This window comes from Scyliorhinus canicula, chromosome 10 (assembly GCF_902713615.1).
Source record: "Scyliorhinus canicula chromosome 10, sScyCan1.1, whole genome shotgun sequence".
NCBI classification, from domain to species: Eukaryota; Metazoa; Chordata; class Chondrichthyes; order Carcharhiniformes; family Scyliorhinidae; genus Scyliorhinus; species Scyliorhinus canicula.
Window position 1 is genome coordinate 57765413 of NC_052155.1, and position 24671 is coordinate 57790083.

General features: G+C 45.7%; 1 protein-coding gene and 1 long non-coding RNA gene across 3 annotated transcripts in view; one reads left to right on the top strand and one right to left on the bottom strand.

Moving 5' to 3' along the window:
* The window catches only part of si:dkey-22o22.2 (neural-cadherin), a 389498-nt gene extending 376914 nt beyond the window's left edge, over positions 1-12584 (bottom strand). The window contains exon 1 of the mRNA XM_038808999.1: positions 12031-12584. Coding sequence (XP_038664927.1) covers positions 12031-12538 — 508 coding nt within the window. The 5' untranslated portion in view covers positions 12539-12584. The remainder of the gene's footprint in view (positions 1-12030) is intronic.
* The window catches only part of LOC119972394, a 46609-nt gene continuing 33903 nt past the window's right edge, over positions 11966-24671 (top strand). The window contains exons 1-3 of one of the 2 annotated variants that reach the window (XR_005462041.1): positions 11966-12094; positions 13986-14098; positions 14274-14446. This is a non-coding gene — a long non-coding RNA (uncharacterized LOC119972394). Of the gene's footprint in view, positions 12095-13985; positions 14099-14273; positions 14447-24671 lie in introns of those variants that run through there. The other variant, XR_005462042.1, reaches the window with a different exon arrangement.

Consider the following 24671-nt stretch of genomic DNA (forward strand, 5'->3'; position numbering starts at 1 on the left):
TTTAGAAGGGGCCACTCTTGACCTTGCGGCGACCAAAAAACTAGCGCTCTCGCTTACAGTCGCCTCACGCAACGTACAGGACTAAGCCCCCGACCGTGCGGCCCATCCCCCCGTGCATCATGGACCCTGCCGACGGCCACCACATCGTGGACCCCATCAGCGACCGCCCCCAGCCAACCCCACGCCTGTGCCGCGCGGCAGCCAACCAACCCTGGGGGACCCAAATTCTACTTCTGTGGACAGTCAAAACACTCCCGACAGCGCTGCCCAGCAAGGGGCGCACTCTGTATGGCCTGTGGCAAGAAGGGACATTTCGCTGCAGTGTTCCAGGCCTGCTCAATCACTGCTATTATCCCAGCACCCCCCACGTGCGGCCAGTGGGCACCACCATCTTCCCCTCCTCAGACCACGTGCAGCCTGTGGGCGCCGCCATCGTGCTCTAACAACACATGCGGCCCGTGGGCGCCGCCATCTTGCCTGCCTCAGAACCAATGGGTGCTGCCATCTTGCCTGCCCCAGGACACGTGCGGCCCGTGGGCGCCGCCATCTTATCCGCCTCAGGACCCCTGCCCATCGGCCACCTCATCAGGCCGCTGATTGCCTGCAACCGCTGATGACCAGCTGCATCTTGCCTCAGTCACGATTGACCAGTCTCGACCGCACAACCTCGCAACCGCTTCGACAAAGGTGAAGGTCGACGGGCACAAGATATCCTGCCTTCTGGACTTCGGGAGCACTGAGAGCTTCATCCACCCCGATACGGTAAAGTGCTGCTCCCTCGCAGTACACCCCACTAACCAGAGAATCTCCCTGGACTCCGGATCCCACTTTGTGGATATGCGGGGGTATTGCATCATCACCCTCACCGTCCAGGGCGTAGAGTTCAGCGGCTTCCGCCACTACGTCCTCCCAAACCACTGCGCTGCCTTGCTACTCGGCCTGCAGAGCCTAACCCTTAAATTTTGCGGGCCCTTACCACCCCTTACTGTTTGCGGCCTCGCGACCCTTAAGATTGACCCTCCTTCCCTTTTTGCAAACCTAACCCGGGATTGAAAACCCGTCGCCACCAGGAGCAGACAGTACAGTGCCCAGGACAGGACCCTCATCAGGTCTGAGGTCCAGCGACTGCTGCGGGAAGGTATTATCGAGGCCAGCAACAGCCCCTGGAGAGCCCAAGTGGTAGTGGTGAAAACCGGGGAGAAAAACAGGATGGTCGCTGACTACAGTCAGACCATCAACCGGTACACGCAGCTCGACGCGTACCCCCACCCACGCATATCTGATATGGTCAAGCAGATTGCACAATACCGGGTCTTCTCGACAGTGGACCTGAAATCTGCCTACCACCAGCTCCCCATCCGTAAGGCGGACCGCCCATACACTGCGTTCGAAGCAGACGGCCACCTTTACCATTTTCTTAGTGTTCCCTTCGGCGTCACCAACATGGTCTCGGTCTTCCAATGGGAGATAGACCGAATGGTTGACCGATACGGGCTGCAGGCCACTTTCCTGTACCTGGACAACGTCACCATCTGCGGCCATGACCAGCAGGACCACTGATGCGCGATCAATAACCACAGAAACGAAGGAGTGGTCCGATTTGAAGGCTTTAATCTACAAGATGTTTCCCCAGCAGCTTGAGTACAGAAAAAGAATGGCTGCTGGGAAACACGGGTTCTTATACCCTGCCTCATTGGGCGGAGCTACCTTCGACTTGACCAATGAGAAAGCAACACTTGGGCCAATGAGCAGCGAGCCTTCTCCACCAATAGCAGCTCACACTCTCAGATACCGTAGTACCTCTAGTCATACTACCACAACCACGACGCTAATCTTTCCAAATTTCTACACGCCGCCACTCTCCTCAACCTCATTTACAACAAGGAGAAGTGTGTGTTCAGCACGAACCGATTAGCCATCCTCGGCTATGTGGGTCAGAACGGAGTTCTAGTGCCCGACCCCGATCACATGCGCCCCCTCATGGAACTCCCCCTCCCCCACTGCCCCAAGGCCCTCAAACAATGCCTGCGGTTCTTTTTGTATTACGCCCAGTGGGTCCCAAACCATGACAAGGCCCTCCCACTCTTTCAATCCACCGTTTTCCCACTGACGGCCGAGGCTCATCAGGCCTTCGACCTTATCAAGGCCGACATCGCTAAGGCCGCGATGCACGCGGTCGACGAGATGCTCCCCTTCCAAGTTGAGAGCGATGCATCAGACGTCGCTCTGGCCACCACCCTCGACCAGGCAGCCAGGCCCGTGGCATTCTTTTCCTGTACCCTCCATGCCTCCGAAATTCGGCACTCCTCCGCCGAAAAGGAGGCCCAAGCCATCGTTGAAGCTGTGCGACATTGGAGGCATTACCTGGCCGGCAGGAGATTCACTCTCCTCACTGACCAACAGTCGGTGGCCTTCATGTTTAACAACACACAGCGGGGCAAGATCAAAAACGATAAAATCTTGTGGTGGAGGATTGAGCTCTCCACCTACAATTATGAGATTTTGTATCTCCCCGGTAAGCTCAATGAGCCCCCCGATGCCCTATCCAGAGGTACATGTGCCAGCACACAAGTGGACCGACTCCGGACCCTGCACGACAATCTCGGTCACCTAGGAGTCACCCGTTTTTACCACTTTGTTAAGACCCGCAATCTGCCTGACTCCATCGAGGAAGTCAGGGCTATCATCAGAGACTGCCAGGTCTGTGCAGAGTGTAAACCACACTTCTATTGACCAGACCGTGCACGCCTGGTGAAGGCCTCTCGCCCCTTTGAACGCCTCAGCGTGGATTTCAAAGGGCCCCTCCCCTCCACCGACCGAAACACGTACTTCCTCAGTGTGGTCGATGAATATTCCCGATTCCCCTTTGCCGTCCCATGCCCTGATATGACGTCTGCCACCATCACCAAAGCCCTCAACACCATCTTCGCTCTGTTCGGTTTCCCCGCGTACATCCACAGCGACCGGGGATCCTCATTTATGAGCGATGAGCTGCGCCAGTTCCTGCTCAACAGGGGCATTGCCTTGAGCAGGACGACCAGCTACAACCCCAGGGTCAACGGGCGGGTGGAGCGGGAGAATGGGATAGTCCGGAGGGCCGTCCAGCTGGCCCTACGGTCCAGAAATCTCCCGGCCTCCCGCTGGCAGGAGGTCCTCCCCAACGCACTTCTCTCCATTCGGTTGCTCCTGCGCACCACGACTAATGAAACCCCCCATGAACATCTCTTTGCCTTCCCCAGGAAGTCCACCTCCGGGGTATCGCTCCCAAAGTGGCTGACAGCTCCAGGACCCGTTCCCCTCCGTAAACACGTGCGACTCCAGAAGGCGGACTGGCTGGTTGAGAGGGTACAGCTACTCCACACCAACCCGCCGTACATTTACGTAGCGCACCCTGACGGCCGCCAAGACACAGTCTCCCTCAGGGACCTGGCACCAGCTGGTTCCCCACACAACCCACCCACCCCCCCCCCCCCCACTCTGACCCGACGCCACCCTCCCTTCCCCCGGCACACCCCACCGCAGCGCCCGCTCCAGGACAATCCGTCTTCCCCTTGCTCCCACCCGGGGATGAAGAGGATTTCGACACGCTCCCGGAGTCACCGAGGACCAAGCCGACGCCGGAGTCGCAACCAGCACTACCGCGCTCTCGACGGCAGATCAAGGCACCGGACCGCCTAAATTTGTAACATCCTCAGTGATTTTAAAAGCAATTTTTATGTATTTAGCTCTCCACCACCCCCGCTGGATTCATTTTTAACAGGGGGTGAATGTGGTAGTCACCACTGATGTATTATACTGTATATATATATATGTGTTTTACCCAGTAGGCGGAGTATAAATATGTGTGCTCTCTGAACAGCAGCCATTTCATCAGCTGCTGTAGGAGGCCACACATCTCTGTGTAATAAAGCCTCGATTACTTTATACTCTTGTCTCATCGTAATTGATAGTGCATCACACATGTTTTGGGGTTGTGAATAATTGGGCAGATTCTGGGCGAGAGTGTTCATGGTCTTAGCCAGGATAGTGGATGAGGGAGTGGACCGGACCCTTGGTGGCGAAATTTGGGGTTTCAGAAAAGCCGGAGCTCATTGAGAGGAGGAAGGCCGATGTCATGGCCTTCGCCTCTCTGATTGGACGGCCGACGAATTTTGCTGGAGTGGCGGTCGGCATCGCCATCGGGGCTAGCAGCATGGCTCGGTTACCTTTACGACTTCCTGCGGTTAGAGAAGATATGAGTTAAGGGGCTCAGCAGGGGAGATCAAGAAAAGTTGGGGGATGTTTGTGATCGCGTTTGAGGAGCTGTTCATCGTGCAGGGGGTGGGGGTGAAAAAGGACGAAAATCTGTACAAACTGTATAGTTGATTGATGGGAAGAATGTTTCCCGGGGTGTTTATTTGCTGTAACCTACTTTGATACAAGTTTGAATAAAATGCGTTTAAATAGTGTTGACGCCAACGGAGAATCCATGGACTTTCACAAAAGAAAAATCGGCGCCGCACCTGCACCGTTTCTAAGGGGCTAGCACCTGTGCCGCGTGGAACACAATTGATTCTAATGAAAAACAGTACGGGATTCGCTGGGTCCGTGATTGACACTCAGTCGGCTGACAAGATACAGCCGCATATATACATTCCACTCCCCGCACACTTATCCCAGCCAAAAAGATGGTACTGAAGGTGCTGGAGCATGCCCATACAACTGTTGGCTGGGGCCAGAGGACACCCAGGGGAATGGCCTGGGGGGACACCTATACAACCCGTGACACCAGGTTCAAAGCGGGCTGTTAGCAGTGTGCACAACTGCAGAAGCCCCCCCAGTCAGCAGCACAACTGTCAGCCAGGGGCGGATCTACTATGAAACTAATGAAGCTTAAGCTTCAGGGCCCCTAATCCCGGAGGGGCCCCAGAAGCAACTTTAGTCCACATTGCTTAACAATTTTGGGTCTACTGTATGAGGGTTTTTTAAAAAAAATAATAATATTAATAATATAGTGTAATTCAACACAAAATAATAGTTAAAATAAAAATTAAAAGGTTATTAAAGTATCATGTAGGCTAGCCGTAAACAAAAAAACATTCAAATTAAGGATGTTTCGTTCTAAATATATTTAATATAAAATAATTATAATTAATTTAAAACACGCAACATTTATGACAGAAATACAAAAAGTAGATGACATGTCGTAACAAAATGGGGAGCCGTTGAAAAGGCAATCACAATGAATCTTCAACGTGATAGCACTCGTGATAGTGATCCAGACAAGAATTTTTTTCAATAAAGTGTTCATAAGGATACAATATTTTAATTACCCCTACTCAAAAATAGATGTTATATTTAGAAAAGTAAGGTAAGTAATAAAGATGAAATATAGTGTTAGATTAGCCTAAGCCTATTGTTTTTATGAAGAGGTGAACGGAAGGTAGGCTACGACCGGATAGCCTAGGCTAATACTGTATTACAAGTATTTATGTAAAAGTAATAAAAGGGTGAATTTGTGTTAAATTACGGTGTTTATTATGAAAAGTGTTCAAATAATGGTAAAATTGTGTTACATTACCTTAGCCTATGAGTTTTGGTAGCCTGGTCTTCCCTAACTTAGTCTAGCCTAGCTTGAACATAGCCTAGTTTAGCCTATTTAGCTTATTTATTATAAATCTTAAAAAATGGCACTTTACTTTCTGAGAAGAGGTTTTTAAAGGTATTTGAAGGTTATCTTCTGCTATCATTTACTTTTGTTTGTTAAAGAACTCAGAAAATTCAGCCGATAGGATTGCACACTATGAATCAGAAGAGAAAGTTATTGGCTGTGTGGGGGAATTAGCTCAAATGTTAGAGGGCTTGCTTTGCATGTAAGAGGTAGTGGGATCGATGCCCACATTCTCCAATTAGCAGAAAATACGGAGGCTGGGGATTGAGGGTGATTTAGAGATGTGGATCAGAAATTGGCTAGTTGAAAGAAGACAGAGAGTGGTAGTTGATGGGAAATGTTCAGAATGGAGTTCAGTTACGAGTGGCGTACCACAAGGATCTGTTCTGGGGCCGTTGCTGTTTGTCATTTTTATAAATGACCTAGAGGAGGGCGCAGAAGGATGGGTGAGTAAATTTGCAGACGACACTAAAGTCGGTGGAGTTGTAGACAGTGCGGAAGGATGTTGCAGGTTACAGAGGGACATAGATAAGCTGCAGAGCTGGGCTGAGAGGTGGCAAATGGAGTTTAATGTGGAGAAGTGTGAGGTGATTCACTTTGGAAAGAATAACAGGAATGCGGAATATTTGGCTAATGGTAAAATTCTTGGTAGTGTGGATGAGCAGAGGGATCTCGGTGTCCATGTACATAGATCCCTGAAAGTTGCCACCCAGGTTGATAGGGTTGTGAAGAAGGCCTATGGTGTGATGGCCTTTATTGGTAGAGGGATTGAGTTCCGGAGCCATGAGGTCATGTTGCAGTTGTACAAAACTCTAGTACGGCCGCATTTGGAGTATTGCGTACAGTTCTGGTCGCCTCATTATAGGAAGGACGTGGATGCTTTGGAACGGGTACAGAGGAGATTTACCAGGATGTTGCCTGGTATGGAGGGAAAATCTTATGAGGAAAGGCTGATGGACCTGAGGTTGTTTTCGTTAGAGAGAAGAAGGTTAAGAGGTGACCTAATAGAGGCATACAAAATGATCAGAGGGTTAGATAGGGTGGACAGCGAGAGCCTTCTCCCGCGGATGGAGGTGGCTAGCTCGAGGGGACATAGCCTTAAACTGAGGGGTAATAGATATAGGACAGAGGTCAGAGGTGGGTTTTTTACGCAAAGAGTGGTGAGGCCGTGGAATGCCCTACCTGCAACAGTAGTGAACTCGCCAACATTGAGGGCATTTAAAAGTTTATTGGATAAGCATATGGATGATAAGGGCATAGTGTAGGTTAGATGGCCTTTCGTTTTTTTTCCATGTCGGTGCAACATTGAGGGCCGAAGGGCCTGTACTGCGCTGTATCGTTCTATGTTCTATGTTCTAAAGGTTTGTGTAAAGATAACACCTCAAGTTATTCTGATTCTTCCAAATGCATTATTACAAGGAAATTTTCAGATGGAACAAGTGGTATTGCTTCTTTGAGAGGAGCTGACAAATTTAGGATAGACGTTCTTTATCAACTCTATGACTGCTTGATAATCCAGTTACGCAAGAGGATTGACCCATACGAGTAGATTGCGAAAAGGTTTGAGTTCCTCTCGGAATTGGTGAACAATTCTGAAATTGATGAGGACAGTATTAAACTTATAATATCGTATTACAAAGATGATATTGACCACAAATTAGTAAACGAGTGTTATCAGTTCAAAGAATATTTGCACCTTAGGAAATCCCAGAACACAGAGTAAAACACGCCATCTAAAATGCAATGTGCAGAAGTTCTTCAGCTTATTTGTGAGCAACATCTAATTGAAGTGTTCCCCAATATTACTACTGCGCTTAAGCTGTACTTGACAATGCCTATCATGAGCTGTGAAGCAGAAAGGAATTTTTCAAAGCTATCCTTTATAAAGAACAAATTTTGGTCTACCATGACTGAAGAGCGCTTAAATTCTTTATGCATATTGTCTCTAGAAAACGACATTGCAAGGAAGCTCTCATATGACAAAACTGTATGAGAATATGTTGCTGGAAAAAACAGAAAAAAAAGAGTATTTTGTAAAATGTGCTTCATGTAGTATGTATTCTCATAGGTGTTTAAAATAAAAGATTATATTGACTGTGGTCTTTTCTATGTTTTATTTCATCATTCTATGAGGCATCATGCATGTATATAACATTTCCCAAATTTTCATCCCCCCATAACTCGAAAACTATAAGGCATAGGATTTTTTTTATTCACACCAGTGACTTTGACATGTGAGATAATCCAGTACAGCAATTTTAATCAAAATCTGAGATGTAGTGGTTACATTTTTTAAAAATTGGTGGTGATCTGTCGTGGAACAACCCCATTGAAGAAGATGATAGTGGTTACCCAGACCTCGTTGCTGGTTGTGAAGGGGCCCCCATAACAGTTCAAGCTTCAGGGCCCCAAAAATGTAGGTCCGCCACTGCTGTCAGCAAACTATGGCAACAGAGGACACTTTCCGTAGCCCCTCTCCTTCAGCAGCCGCCACGCCGGTTTCATGATTTTTATCAGCACAAGTGAATTATGCCTTCGGGAACTCGGTCCATCGGGGCCGGAGAATCACAGAGGCCCTGGAGAATACCAGGTTGGGCCCACTAATGATATGCAAATAGTGCCTACTGTATGCTGTTTTCGAGGTGATGGAAAATCATGATTTGATGTCAAATAAGCGGTGCCACGATTTTGGCTTCGGAAACTTTTCTCCGCCCAATTGCATTTCCCGATTTCAGCGTCGGCTAACGGAGGGTCCTGCCCATCCTATCCTTTCTGCATTTGGCCTGTTGATTCCTGGAAGAATTTTGTACGCTTCACTGAGATCACCCTTTCTTGTTCCACAGCTGCACTGAGCAGTAAATGAAACTGACGTTGGCTGCTCTATTTGATTCAGTACCATGATGGACAATGCCATTAACCTCTAATCTCTAGAGTAGACACTAATAAAAAGAAAATCATTGAGTTGATGCAATGTGCTTTTTTCTGCTCTCTGACAAAAGGGAGCAGTGAAACTACAGCTTACATTTAATGAACGAAGACCAATTGAGATTTTTAGTAGTGGTATCATACCACCAGGAGGAGGTAGTGTCACACTACTCCTTCGTACACCAGTTGCTGCATTATTGTTTCGCTGTGTATAGACACATTTTGAAGCTTACCTGATGGTCTTTTGACACCTTTTAAATTTATGGTTAGAGAAGAGAAAATGGAATAGTCAGATTTACTTTTTACTATAAAAATGTCACTACAGTTGCAAATTAACGCGAAATGTACAGCTCTCCGACGTGCATCGGGACGTACCGCTCTCCGACGTGCAGCGGGACGTACAGCTCTCCGACGTGCATCGGGACGTACAGCTCTCCGACGTGCATCGGGACGTACAGCTCTCCGACGTGCATCGGGACGTACCGCTCTCCGACGTGCATCGGGACGTACAGCTCTCCGACGTGCATCGGGACGTACCGCTCTCCGACGTGCATCGGGACGTACCGCTCTCCGACGTGCATCGGGACGTACCGCTCTCCGACGTGCATCGGGACGTACCGCTCTCCGACGTGCATCGGGACGTACCGCTCTCCGACGTGCATCGGGACGTACAGCTCTCCGACGTGCATCGGGACGTACAGCTCTCCGATGTGCATCGGGACTTACCGCTCTCCGACGTGCATCGGGACGTACAGCTCTCCGACGTGCATCGGGATGTACAGCTCTCCGACGTGCATCGGGACGTACCGCTCTCCGACGTGCATCGGGATGTACAGCTCTACGACGTGCATCGGGACGTACAGGTCTACGACGTGCATCGGGACGTACAGGTCTCCGATGTGCATCGGGACTTACCGCTCTCCGACGTGCATCGGGATGTACAGCTCTCCGACGTGCATCGGGACGTATAGCTCTCCGACGTGCATCGGGACGTACCGCTCTCCGACGTGCATCGGGACGTACGGCTCTCCGACGTGCATCGGGATGTACAGCTCTCCGACGTGCATCGGGACGTATAGCTCTCCGACGTGCATCGGGATGTATAGCTCACTGACGTAAATCTGGATCTATTGATCTCTGACATGCATCAGGATGTATAGCTCTCTGACATGCATCAGGATGTATAGGTCTATGACATCAGGATGTATAGCTCTCTGACATGCATCAGGATGTATAGCTCTCTGACATGCATCAGGATGTATAGCTCCCTGACATGCATCAGGATGTATAGCTCCCTGACATGCATCAGGATGTATAGCTCTCTGACATCAGGATGTATAGCTCTCTGACATCAGGATGTATAGCTCTCTGGCATCAGGATGTATAGCTCTCTGGCATCAGGATGTATAGCTCTCTGACATCAGGATGTATAGCTCTCTGACATCAGGATGTATAGCTCTCTGACATCAGTATGTATAGCTCTCTGACATCAGTATGTATAGCACTCTGAAATACATCAGGATGTATAGCTCTCTGACATGCATCAGGATGTATAGCACTCCGAAATACATCAGGAGTATAGCTCTCTGACATGCATCAGGATGTATAGCTCTCTGACATGCATCAGGATGTATAGCTCTCTTTTTTTAAATAAATTTAGAATTCCCAATTATATTTTTCCAATTAAGGGACAATTTAGCGTGGCCAGTCCTACCCTGCACATCTTTGGGTTCTGAAGGTGAAACCCAGGCAGACACGGGGAGAATGTAAAAACTCCACACGGACAGTGACCAAGGGCCAGCATTCGAACCCGGGTCCTCAGCACCTTAGGCAGCAATGCTAACCACTGTGCCACTCATGATGCATAGCTCTGTGATATACATCGGCATGCATAGCTCTGTGATATACATTGGGATGTATAGCTCTGATATATACATCGGCATGCATAGCTCTGTGATATACATCGGGATGCATAGCTCTGTGATATACATCGGGATGCATAGCTCTGTGATATACATCGGCAGGCATAGCTCTGTGATATACATCAGGATGCATAGCTCTGTGATATACATTGGGATGTATAGCTCTGATATACATCAGGATGCATAGCTCTGTGATATACATTGGGATGTATAGCTCTGATATATACATCGGGATGCATAGCTCTGTGATATACATCGGGATGCATAGCTCTGTGATATACATCGGGATGCATAGCTCTGTGATATACATCGGGATGTATAGCTCTGTGATATACATCGGGGTGTATAGCTCTGTGATATACATCGGGGTGTATAGCTCTGTGATATACATCGGGATGCATAGCTCTGTGATATACATCGGGATGCATAGCTCTGTGATATACATCGGGATGTATTGCTCTCTGACATGCATCAGGATGTATAGCTCTCTTTTAAAAAATAAATTTAGAATACCCAATTATATTTTTCCAATTAAGGGACAATTTAGCGTGGCCAGTCCTACTTGCACATCTTTGGGTTCTGAAGGTGAAACCCAGGCAGACACGGGGAGAATGTGAAAACTCCACACGGACAGTGACCAAGGGCCAGCATTCGAACCCGGGTCCTCAGCACCTTAGGCAGCAATGCTAACCACTGTGCCACCCATGATGCATAGCTCTGTGATATACATCGGCATGCATAGCTCTGTGATATACATTGGGATGTATAGCTCTGTGATATACATCGGCATGCATAGCTCTGTGATATACATCGGCATGCATAGCTCCGTGATATACATCGGGATGTATAGCTCTGTGATATACATCGGCAGGCATAGCTCTGTGATATACATCGGGATGTATAGCTCTGTGATATACATCGGGATGCATAGCTCTGTGATATACATCGGGATGCATAGCTCTGTGATATACATCGGGATGTATAGCTCTCGGATATACATCGGGATGTATAGCTCTCGGATGTACATCGGGATATATAGCTCTCGTATATCCATTGGGATGCATAGCTCTGTGATATACATCGGGATGTATAGCTCTCGGATGTACATCGGGATGTATAGCTCTCGGATGTACATCGGGATGTATAGCTCTGTGATATATACATCGGGATGTATAGCTCTCGGGTGTACATCGGGATGTATAGCTCTGTGATATATACATCGGGATGTATAGCTCTCGGATATACATCACAACCTGGTATCCCTGGGAAATTGCCAGATTCACTTTTATCTAATTATGTTCTAATCTATTCCTCGTCTCTTGCCTACCTCCAGTTGTACCTATCTTCTAAATGGAGATTTAAATTCTCGAGACTGCATTACTAAACATTACATTCCCAAATCACAAGTTATTTAAGTAATTCTGTCCAACAGAAATTAAGTTCCGTCAACCACCCAGATGCACACGATGTGGAGTCTGACAGGGAGACAGAGCAAGTTTCCTCTGAGGGAATGGGAGAATGTTAGTCCCTTACCTTTCTGGTTGTTCACTTTGACAGTTATCTGGATGGTCGATTTGGCGCGGACTTTCTTGGACAGGTAAACTTTGCCGGAGTCTCTCTCGATGTGGACCGGGGCATCGGGCGGGGCGATCACTTCAAACCAGCGCCTTTGAAACTTCCAGTCGGGGATGGTGTAGATGGCGTTCCCCACTTTGTCCTCCTCCGACACGGACACCGAGTAGTAGAGCTGCTCCGGCGCCGAGCGGGCTCCTCGCCCTCCCTGGGCGAGGCCAGCGCCCCGGCCTCTCACACTCAGCCGCAGCCTGAGGGGCTGGCTGAGGCGGCCCAGCCGGCCCCTGCCCTGGCCGTACACGGACAGCTCCAGGGCCGCCACCCCCAGCAGGGAGCCCACCACCAGGATCTGGCCGGTCCGCGGCACCACGAACAGCTGCGGGACCCCGGGGGAGGAGTGGTAGCGGATCCCCGCGTCGCCTCCGTCCGGGGCGGTGACCCGGGCGATCTCCGAGCCCAGCGGGACCATCCCGTCCACCTCCAGCCTCAGCAGGCAGGGGGACCTCCTCTCCCGCTGCAGCCGGCCGCCGGCGGTCAGCACAGGGCACCGCCTGCCGCCCGAGAGGCTGAAGCCGGCGCTAGGTGGGGAGGTCTCAGACAGGTGGCCGAGCAAGGGCGGCGGGGGTCCAGAGCCCCGCACAGCGGCAGCGAGCAGGCAGAGGGAATGAAGGAGGAAGGCAGGGCTCCCGGGACAGTGTGGGGCAGCAGGCAGGAGGGACATGGCTGGCACCTCAAACCCTCCAAACTAAAAGTGCACAAATCAAGCTCGGTTTGTGTGGCAGTGACTTGGCCAATTCACCCTCAAATAGTCTGAGGTAAAGAAGGAGAAGCTCTGTGGGGATTCTGGGGAAGCTCTATGGGGATGATGGGGAAGCTCTATGGGCATGAAGGGGAAGCTCTGTGGGGATTCTGGGGAAGCTCTATGGGGATGATGGGGAAGCTCTACGAGGGTGATGGAGATTTCTATGGGGTGATGGGGAAGCTCTATGGGGATGATGGGGAAGCTCTATGGGGGTGACGGGGAAGCTCTATGGGGATGATGGGGAAGCTCTATGGGGATGATAGGGAAGCTCTATGGGGATGATGGGGAAGCTCTATGGGGATGATGGGGAAGCTCTATGGGGATGATGGGGACGCTCTAGGGGGAATGAAGGGTAAGCTCTAGGGGGGTGATGGGAAGCTATTTGCCTTTCTCCCGCCCGCCTGCATCAAAGCTCTGGGAAGCTCCTGTCTAAACCTCCCCGATCCCGTGGATGTCGCTGACAACAGCGGCTCTGCTGAAAAGTCCGGACTCCAGAGCCGCTTCCAACTTCCATTCAATCAGAGACAGCCCCTCCCTGGGCACGCCCCTCCAGGGCTACAGCCAATCAGAGCGGAGCGCGGGGCACCTGCGTCTCCGCCCATCTGGACTTGTCTCCAATCAGAGGGCAGGGGGCGGGGCTTCCCGCCCCACCTGGAGTGTTCCCGGGTGGAGGTGATGCATTCCAGAGTGAAGGGCAGAGTGAGAGGGTCGCAGCTTTCCTGCAGTCCATACTCGCTGCACCAACTTCACTATACACACGCTCGAGCCTTTTGGACAACCCATGCTGTTCTTAAAAATCGGATTTGCAACCGTAACCAGTTTGCACCATTAAATATAATTAATATGCATGTCATAGAGAGACGTTCTGAATTAATCTACATTTTAAAAAACAGGCCTGCGGATAAACATAATTCAGCAAAGATTAAGATTGTCTACCGATTCTGTGAAGTGCCCGCTGTGCGCAATCCCTTCCCATTCAGGGGAACAGTTGTATTGAGTAGGTTACATCCGAATCCATGTGGATTGATCAACTGCAGTGGAGATTAGCTGGCGACTAGGCAGTTAAGAGTCTAGCTACCATTATCAGTAACTTTAAATAACTTTTTTTGTGAAGGTTGGTGATGCGCAGCAAATTGAGCACAGGAGACAGACCTGAGCAGTTCTGACGGCCAGATGTGCATGTTAGGATACGTCACGGTATCTCAAAATTCTAGACTTTATGCCAAGGTAATTTGCATTTAATTTAATTGTAGTTAGTTAGATGATTAAAACCATGATAATTTTCAGCGAATGGAAATCCAAGTTTCGAACGCTCTCACGGTGTTTTTGTTGAAAAAGTGCAATCCTGGCGGACAATCTGCAGCAAGAATTCTTACACCGCATATTAACCTTTTCCTGACAGGATAATTACTTTCTCCCTTTGAGGGTCAAGACCTCCTTTCAAAGAGGGAAGAAGAGAAGGGAGAAGAACGGCGTTTACCACTTTAAATGGAAGAGGTTCTCCTAACACGATCTAGTCTCCTTGCATTTAACTTAAAGTCCGAGCCATCAGGGCAAAATCTCACATCGATTAGCTGCATTCTGACGGACGTCGGCGCCCTCAGACCGCCTGCTGGAACTATTTCTGAGGGGAGGGGGGAAGGGGGGGAAGGGTGCAAAATGTTTACCCGTCAGTTAAATAATAAACTCGCATTACACGCACTGTGACATTCTGCTTTTGCATTGCGTGGTACTTTGGCCAGGGGCGCAAAATAATCGCTGCAAATCGTGTTTGCGAAGCGTCAAAATTACACTCGCAACATCTGGTCTCTTAAAAGCAAACTCGACCTATCAAAATGCTGTAAGTCTGTAAGGACATTGCAGTCATAACAATCTTAGCACAAGGTGCCCAGTTGGACAAGCACCCCATTCATTAAAAGTAGAGAATTTTGTGAAGGTGTTAATTTATCTACCTGCATTCTCGTTAAAAGTAAGGGTTTGTTGCGGCAGTGAAGAAGCTGTTAAATATACATCATAAATACATTTGCACCAGATAAATCCAAGTTTTTCGCTGAATTGCAAAATTGATAATTAAACGAGAAGCCAATAATTTAATCCCAAAGAGTAAAGCCTAAAGCGATTTTGCTGGCATTCAAAACGAATGGGTTGCACAGCAGGTAGCACTGTTGCTTCACAGCACCAGGTTCGATTCCTGGCTTGGGTCACTGTCAGTGCTGAGTCTGCATGTTCTCCCTATGTCTGCGTGGGTTTCCTCCAGGTGCTCCGGTTTCCTCCCATAAATCCCATAAGATGTGCTGTTAGGTGAATTGGACATTCTGAATTCTCCCTGTGTATGCGATTAGGCGGCAGAATGTAGCGACTAGGGGATTTTCACAGTAACTTCACTGCAGTGTTAATGTAAGCCTATTATGACAATAAAGATTATTATTAAAGAATAATCATGGAATCCTTCCATTCAGCCCACCGATTCTGCATCGACCCTCTGAAAGAGCACCGTATCTAGCCCCACTCCCCCACCCTTAGATCAGGCCAGAGATTGCAAAAATGGTAAAAAGACAAGAATGCACACACATTTGTAACAAAATAGATTAATTGTTAACACTGCTAGAAATTAATTTATATGACCTGATGGTTATGTCAAGACTTTTTGATGTTTCAAAAAGATAGGAAGCTGCAGTTCCTTGAGCTGCAGACACTTACTGCAAATGTGGTTACCCACATGCTAGAGCTGCAACACATCACCAGCCTTGTGATCTTTATTTTTTTTTCTATTTAATTAATTCGTTTTTACATTTCAAATATCATTCAATGATTATCGAGAATTATATTATTGAGTTTAACTAGTTACACTGTAAATTTAATACTTGTATCACCCTAGTACGGATTTAGAGAAGGGGACCCTAAAACTCACCAATCACCTTCCTGCACACCATTAATGCCTCTACAGTTCAGGTCTTTGGCTCACTCACTTAGACTGCTCATTTTTTTGTAAAATGCTAGGTTGTCCCTCCTCCCTCACTACACCAAATTCCCACATTTAAGCACTTAGTCTAGCTACACTCAGTCTCTGGTTGTTAGCTCTTCCCCCAGAGGCATTCTTGTAAATCTTTTCTGGATCCTCCAATGTCCTTACATCATTCCTAAAGTAAGGTGCCCAGAATTGAATGTAATACTCCAGTTGAGGCCAATTCATTTTTTTTCCATTTAGAGTACCCAATTATTTTTTTTCCCATTAAGGAGCAACTTAATGTGGTCAATCCGCCTCACCTGCACATCTTTGGGTTGTGGGGGTGAGACCCATGCAGACACAGGGAGAATGTGCAAACCCAGAGCCAGGATCAAACCCGGGTCCTTGACACCATGAGGCAGCAGTGCTAACCACTACACCTCCATGCCACACAGTTGTTTATTTTTAAGGTTTACTATGACATCCTTGCTTTGTATGCTACGTCTATGCTTCTATTTAAGCCCAGGATTCTGTGTGCCTTATTAACCAGGATTCTGTATGCCTTATTAACCACTTTCTCAACTTGCTTCCATCTTCAATGATTTGAGCACATATACCTTCACTCCTGCATCCCCTTCAGAATTATATATTTTATTCTTTTTACTGGATTTCTTTGTTCTTCCTGACAAATTGTATAGCTTAATGCTTCTCTGCATTAAATGTAGTCTGCCTGTTCATCCAGCTGGTCTATGTCCTCTTGAAGTCCATTATTATCCTTCCAATATTTCACAATAATTCCAAGCTTTGCATCATCTGTATATGTTCTTGTGCCTTTACACCCAGTGGTCTTAATACTGATGCCTGGTAAATGGAACCCCACCAGACACTGTCCTCCAGTCCAAAAAAAACAACTGTTTGTCACTATTTTCTTTCCTGTAATGCAGCCAACTTTGTATCTACGCTGCCAGTGACCTTTTTATTCCATGTCAACTTTGCTGACAAGCCTGTTATGTGGCACCTTATCAAGCAACTTTCGGAAGTCAAATGTACACCACATCCCCGAATGGTGCTGTGCTGGCTTTCTGTAATTAACTTACATTTGTCCAAACAACTGTGATTTTTGTCCTGGATTACCATTTCTAAAAGCTTTCCCCCAACAAGGTTAAACTGACTGGTCTGTGGTTGTTTTACATCCTTTTTTAAACAGTGTAGAACATTTGCAATTCACTAGTCCTGTTTGGCAGCATCTTTTTCTTGGTAAAGACTGTTACATTCTTTAAATAAACATGAGTTTTTTCGCCTGATATCAAACATTTGAACTATTTTGCAAGTTTTATACATTTTACAGGAACTGGAGATTGGAACACAATTATCTGATAAGATTTGTAATGATATTAACTATTAAATATTTTAGAGGAAAATTATATAATTATGGTATTGCACATAGAAAAATAAAGGAAGAATGAAAGAACAGAGAAGGATAAGGAAGGCAGGTGAAGAAGAGGGAGAGGGGGCAGAAGAGGCCAGCATACACTACAGTCAGTACCTTGTATTTCATTTTTTTAAAAATAAATTTAGATTAGCCAATTATTTTTTCCAATTAAGGGGCAATTTAGCGTGGCCAATCCACCTACTCTGCACATTTTTGGGTTGTGGGGGCGAAACCCACGCAGACACGGGGAGAACGTGCAAACTCCACATGGACAGTGACCCAGAGCCGGGATCGAACCTGGGACCTCAGCGCCGTGAGGCGGTTGTGCTAACCACTAGGCCACCGTGCTGCCCTTCTTGTATTTCATTTAATGACTCCCCACTATTTTAACAAATAAAACATTTGAAACACACATTTGGAGCTAGACAAAAGGGAAGTTATATAATCTCTACAGTGCAGGAGGCTATTTGACCCATCGAGTGTGCACTTACCCTCCAAAAGAGCACGCTACCTAGGCCCACACTCCCAACATATCTCCACACCCTTTATCCCCATAACCCAGTTACCCCACCTAACCTTTTGGACACTTAGGTGGATTAGCCATGCTAAATTGCCCCTAACATTTTTTTTAAATTTAGAGTACCCAATTCATTTTTTCCAATTACGGGGCAATTTAGTGTGGTCAATCCACCTATCCTATACATCTTTTGAGTTGTGGGGGTGAAATCCAAGGAAACATGGGAAGAATGTGCAAACTTCACACAGTGACCCAGGGCTGGGATCGAACCTGGGACCTTGCCGCCGTGAGGCAGCAGTGCTAACCACTGTGCCACTGTGCTGCCCATCTAACCCACCTAACCTGCACATCTTTGGACTGTGGGAGGAAACCGGAGCACCCTGTGGAAACGCACACAGACACAGGGAGAAAAGTGCAAACTCCACACAGTCACCCAAGGCCAGAATTGAACCTGGGTCCCTGGAGCTGTGAGGCAGCAGTGCTAACCACTGTGCACGAGAGCATCCATAATTTCATAGAATGATTACTATTTCAGCCTAGGGGCCAAATATTTACCTTTAAAAATTAATTACCATTAATGCAAGAATGAGGAAATTCTTTTGAGATATAGGCTGTGCTGTACTGTTCTATGTTCTATGTTCTATGTTCTAAGACCAATGATGCGGAGGATATAGATATGACCAAAGCGATGGACATTTTCCTGGAGTTGAAGGTGTCTGCCAACAACAGAGGAGCAATGTCAGTGCCACACAGGAAGCAGTGGTGTCAGAAATGGCTGAATGGGGGAGTTTCATGTCTTGAAATGTGGATAACCAAATAAGGCAGGAATATCAGGAGGCTTGCAGTAAGGTACTAGGACCAAAGGTCTTGTGGCGGGGTGAGCAGCCAGATTCTTACCTTACTTCAGCCTGTCTATATCTCTCATAATTTTGTAGACCCCAATCAGATCTCCCCTCAGCCTCCGTCTTTCAAACAAAAACAATCTGAGTTTATTCAACCTCTTCTCATAGCTAACACCCTCCAGCGCAGGCAACATCCTGGTAAACCTTCTTTGCACTCTCTCCAAAGCATCAACATCCTTCTGGTAGTGTGGCGACCAGAACTGCATGCAATATTCTAAATGAGTACAACTAAAGTTTTATACATGACCTATCAACTCTTGTACTCAATGCCCCAGCCGATGAAGGCAAGCATGCTTTATGCCTTTTTGACCACCTTATTCACCTGCATTGCCACTTTCATGAAACTATGGACCTGAACGCTTAGATCTCTCTGTATGTCAATGCACCCAAGAGTTCTGCCACTGACTATAATTGATGCCTGAATTCGATCTTCCAAAATGCATCACCCCGCATTTGTCCGGATTGAACTCCATCTGTCATTTCCTTGCCCAACTCACCAATCTATCTATATTCTGCTTCTCTGACAGCCCCCTTCACTATCTGCAACTCCATCTTTCTTATTGTCATCTGCAAACTTGCTAATCAGACCATCTACATTTTCCTCCAGATCAATGGTCCGAGCACTGATCCCTGTGGAACACCACTAGTGACAGATCTCCATTCAGGAAAACTTCCTTCCACTGCTACTTTCTGTTTCCTGTTGCCAAGCCGGTTCTTTATCCATCTAGCTAGCTCACCCCAAATCCCATATGACATTACCTTTTGTGCCAGTATGCCATGAGGGACATTGTCAAATGTCTTACTAAAATCCATGTAGACGACATCCACATCTTTTCCCTCATCAATGCAGTTTTTCACCTCCTCAAAAAAACTCTACCAAGTTGGTACGGCATGACTTTCCCTGCACAAAACCATGTTGCCTATCACTAATAAGTCCATTCACTTCCAAATGTGAATAGATTCTGTCCTTCAGTATCTTCTCCAACAGCTTCCCCACCACTGATGTCAGGCTCACAGGCCTATAATTATCTGGATTATCCCTGCTTCCCTTCTTGAACAAAGGGACAACATTGGCTATTCTCGAGTCCTCTGGAACCTTGCCTGTGGTCAAAGATGATGCAAAGATATCTGTTAAGGCCCCAACTTTTCCCCATCTTGCCTCCCACAGTAACCTGGGATATATTCCATTTGGCCCAGGGGACTTGTCTATCTTAATGCATTTTAAGATATACAACACTTCCTCCTTCATTATCCTGATATGTCCTAGAATATTAACACACCCATCCTGAACCTCAACATCCGTCATGTCCCTCTCCTTGCGAAGTACTCATTAAGGATCTCACCCACTTCCTCTGACTCTGCACATAACTTCCCTCCTTTATCCTGGAGTGGGCCTACTCTTTCCGTAGCTACCCTCTTGCTCTTTATATATGCATAAAATGCCTTGGGATATTCCGTGACCCTGCTTGCCAATTACATTTCATGGCCCCTTTTAGTCCTTCTACCCCCCCCCCCCCCCCCCCCCCCCATTTGAGTTAGTTCCCACTTTCCCTATATTCTTCAAAAACTTTCTGGTTTTAATTGCCTAGACCTTATGTATGCTTCCTTTCCTTTCCGACCAGACTCTCAATTTCTCTTATCATCCATGGTTCCCTAATCCTGCCATTTTTGTCTTTCCATTTTTGCAGGGACATGCCTGTCCTGCAGTCTAATCAACTGGTCTTTAAAAGATTCCCACATATCAAATCTGGATTTACCCTTAAGCAGCTGCTCCCAATCCACATTCTCCAACACTTGCCAAATTCTGTTGTAGTTGGCTTTCTCCTAATTTAGCACCCTCACTCGAGGACCACTCTTGTCCTTATCCATGAGTATTTGAAAACTTATGGAAATATGATCACTATTCCCAAAATGTTCCCCAACTGAAACTTTGGTCACCTGGCCAATACCAGGTCCAGTAAGGCCCCCTCCCTGGTTGGACTATTAACATACTGTATGGAAGTGCTTTGTTAAAATAATTTTTAAAATATCAAAGTGTGAAGGAAACTTGCCCAATTACAAAACAAAATGGTACAGAGTTGGGACAAACTGTTCTGAATTCGGATCAGAGCCACCCAGTGGTTAGATAATGTAATTACACTGTGAGAAGTTTACATGGAAAACAACATAAGTTTAAAATTAAAACGTTTACACAAAAATACAAACAAATGACAACTGGGAATAATGTGATGAAAACAGCTAAATGTGTCAGGACACTTTTTTTCATTACAGATGTATAAATAAATAACATGCAGCAAACACATAGCTGTCACGTTTTATTACAAATGCAAAATAATCTTTAACGAGAAACAGCAGCAAACATTGACCAGGCCTCTCAACTTCACAATTACTTTGCAATTTTCACATTTCCCTCACTAGAATAGCAATTAAACTCAGATTGATTTGCAGTTTTGTTTTCTCAAAAATTATACGTCGTGGCCATAAATGCAGTCTTTTTGCCTATACTACACAATATAACGTTCATATCCTGATTAAACATAATATTAACTATGCAACTTATGATTTATTTTCTGTAGAAAAGCAATAAATCAGAATTAAACATTCATTTAAGATTACAAAAGGCAGATGAGATGTTTCCTGCACCTAAATATTGGATAGGCCTTCAATCCCCATTGCAAATTTTGTTCCCTAGCCACCAACCTCATCCCTCGCCGTGGCTACTGCTTGAGGTTCAATCAGACTATTTGCAACCACAGCATTGTATTTTACTGTGAGATGACTTCTGACCATGTATCGCTATTTTCACTTCCGTAAAGTCATTATAGTCCCAGATGACCAGAGGCTGCTTTCCCCTTTGCGGGGAAGAGCTGACCATGGTGATTTAACCTGAGGATCACCTCAAACGAGGGACGTTGAGAAGCCGGGGTCTTTATGAATAACCTCAGCCAGTATGGGAATTGAACCCACGCTGTTGACCTCACTCTGCATCACAAACCAGCTGTCCAGCTGATTGAGCTAAACTGGCCCCCGTATTTCAGTAACATCACACGACTCGCTGCTTCAGCTCATTTGGTGCTTAAATCGTGCCATTTAGACTTGACTATTCCAATGTTATCTTTGTTGGCCTCTCCCTTCCTGCTCATCGAAAGCTTTGCTGTTTCTATCATAATTCACACCAGGATTTGTTTATCCATTACCCTGTATTCACTGACCTACCTAGACTCCCAGGCCAGCAACAACTCAATTTTAGATTTCTCATCCTAGTATTCAAGCCGTACTATGGTCTCTCCCTTCCCTATTTCAGTATCATCCTCCAACCCCAGAACATTTTGAGATCTCTGTGCACCCCCATTTCTGGTCATCAAGTAAACATCAATGAGCCCATTATGACGTAGTTATTCAGACTGGAGATTGGAACTTTAAATTTGGAACGGTAACGAAGAGCCTGCAGATATTGTGACTACAGTACATTGATGTTCTTAAATTTATCTGTACATTTCAAATAAATGAATGTCTTTACTTCTTTACTCTTTTACTTCTTTTTAAAGTTACAAATCTTTCCATTAGGCAGTTTACATGTGTGCACATAAAATTTTTATACAGCCAGGTATGAATTAACACAAACTAGACCCGAATGAAGGGTCATATACTACTTTAGATCACAGGAATGGAAAACCTTTGGGGCAGCACGGTGGCGCATAACAGGTTTTATCAGATTATTTCAACTATAAATTTCAATGGCAATATCTTGAGGAAAATTGCTTTAATTGGGAGAATCTTCTAATTTCATTTTTTTCTGGAATTCACAAATAAATCTCAATACAAAGTTGATTTTCCATAACTTTTATTTGCAACAGCACTTGTGAAGATTATGCCCAACATTTCCAAAGTAAAACACATTTAAAATAAAATTACAGTAACATACATATGGATAATGAACCATCACGTTAGTGCTATTCAGCAATACATGGTGCTTGAATTACATTTTGTGATTTAAAAGTACCTAGTCCTTTTGGAGTGCTGACTGAATAGAATCCGAAATGTCTTTGGAGTTGATGATACAAGATTTGTACGGTGACCCTTTATCTCAGATATGAATTTAATATTTACCCATTACTTATTTTTAGAAAAAAAAAATCTCCCCCTTACCCTCCATGCCCTGAATACATCAACTCTCATCGTGTGCTGCTCCTGAGTCATGGCTGATTGCTACAAAATTGAAGTGATCATTTAATATGCAAAAGTCTAGTGAATGAGTATTGAGAGATTATTCAAGCATTATGATCACCATGTTTTCATCTATACATTCCCAACGCAGATCAATGGATAGCAATCAGGAGCAAGAGACTTGGAAGCTTCCTTCCAATACCGGATTGCTGGAATTAATGGAACACGCACTCCAACTACTCCAACATGGAACAAGGGTTATCAAAATTATCTTAAGACCATGTGGCGCATTGACCAACTAGGCTATCTTAAATGAAGGAGAACCTCCTCTCTTATTTTAAGCAGCACCACAATTTAATTTACTCAACACCATTTTAATGGCAATGTTTTGACAAGTTCTGTGCAAGTCAGAGGGGGTTGTGAAGGGGGTGGGGGGTAGCATCAGAAAATATATTTGATTAAGTACCAACCTCAAACTTTCCCTTTGGTATTTCAATAATACAAAATGTGCAATAGTACAAGTTAGAGAAATACAGCAAATAACAAAATATAAGATTTTTTACACTATGAAACATATCTGGCACTCCGAATAGCATTCATCAAATAGCTCCTCTCGGAGCTACTGAAGCATTGCAACAGAAAATTATAATTCATGCTTGACCATTCCACTGGACATTGTTGAGCATTTCAGCAGAAGTACCAATGCTAAAAATAAAGAAAAGTAGAATCTAGTATTAATCTAAACCATGCACCTATGGGATTCGGAAATGTTTCTTCCTTATCTCGAGATGTCACAGATCACAAAAAGTAAAATGGTGCTCATACCATAGTCTTGCCATATTTCATTTGTGCAAGAGATTAGCAAATAAGAGAGAAGAAAATGTGGCAGACATTTTTTAAAACACAAAATACTGAACTACAACAGAAACAATTTAGCTGAAGGAGGCTTTAGTTAAGTGTGGTCTGACTCGTGCACTGTATAATGTTCAATTTCGGTCATTACCAAACAGCTCCACATGAATTGGAGAGGATAGAGAAAAGAGAAAAATTACTGATCCAAACTTGAAATAAAATATTATGAACAAAGACTGGAAAACCTCGAGTGCTTCAATTTTGAAAGAAAAAAGATATTGGAGGTCTTCCAAGTTAGAAAAACAATATACACTCCAGATTAATAGTACATACTGAGATAGTGAAAACTATTAGAGTTCACAAGCTGAATGTTGTGAACATCTAAATCAAATATCAGTCAGTAATCTTTGGGATAATGTGATCGCTCAGAAGTTGTGGGGGTGGGGTGGTGAGGAGAAAGAAGATCAAGGGCATTTAAAATGCAGATGAATGCTGTTGTGAAAAAATGTAAAGTACAAAAGAATGATAGGCTAAGTGACTACTCCTTGTTCTTGGCTTTTCATTTGTTTAAAAAAAAGGCCACACATGCATCTTTCAGTGAGCATTTAGAAATGACATGGTTTTGAACTCCCAATTTATTTCATTTCCTCACAAAGGTGAGTGACTACAGATAAATTTTTCCTGTATTTCCTCTTCAAATCCTCAAAATAATCCAGTTGTCGCACACCACATCAAACACTACATTAGTGGCAAGGTGTACATCACTTGCACGATGGAAAAGGCCCTCATCAGTATTGGTGCTGAGATTATGCAAAGTACTTAGGGTACTGTCTCTGAAAGGTGCACATCAGGCACATACAAGTGTTTACCTTTTACCCAGAGAGTACTGTAAATGTATCTTGCTGTCACAGTTTATAGTTCTGCATGGCTTATGGTTAATGGCACTACTTAACATGGCAAATCGGTTTTCAATCCAACAATAG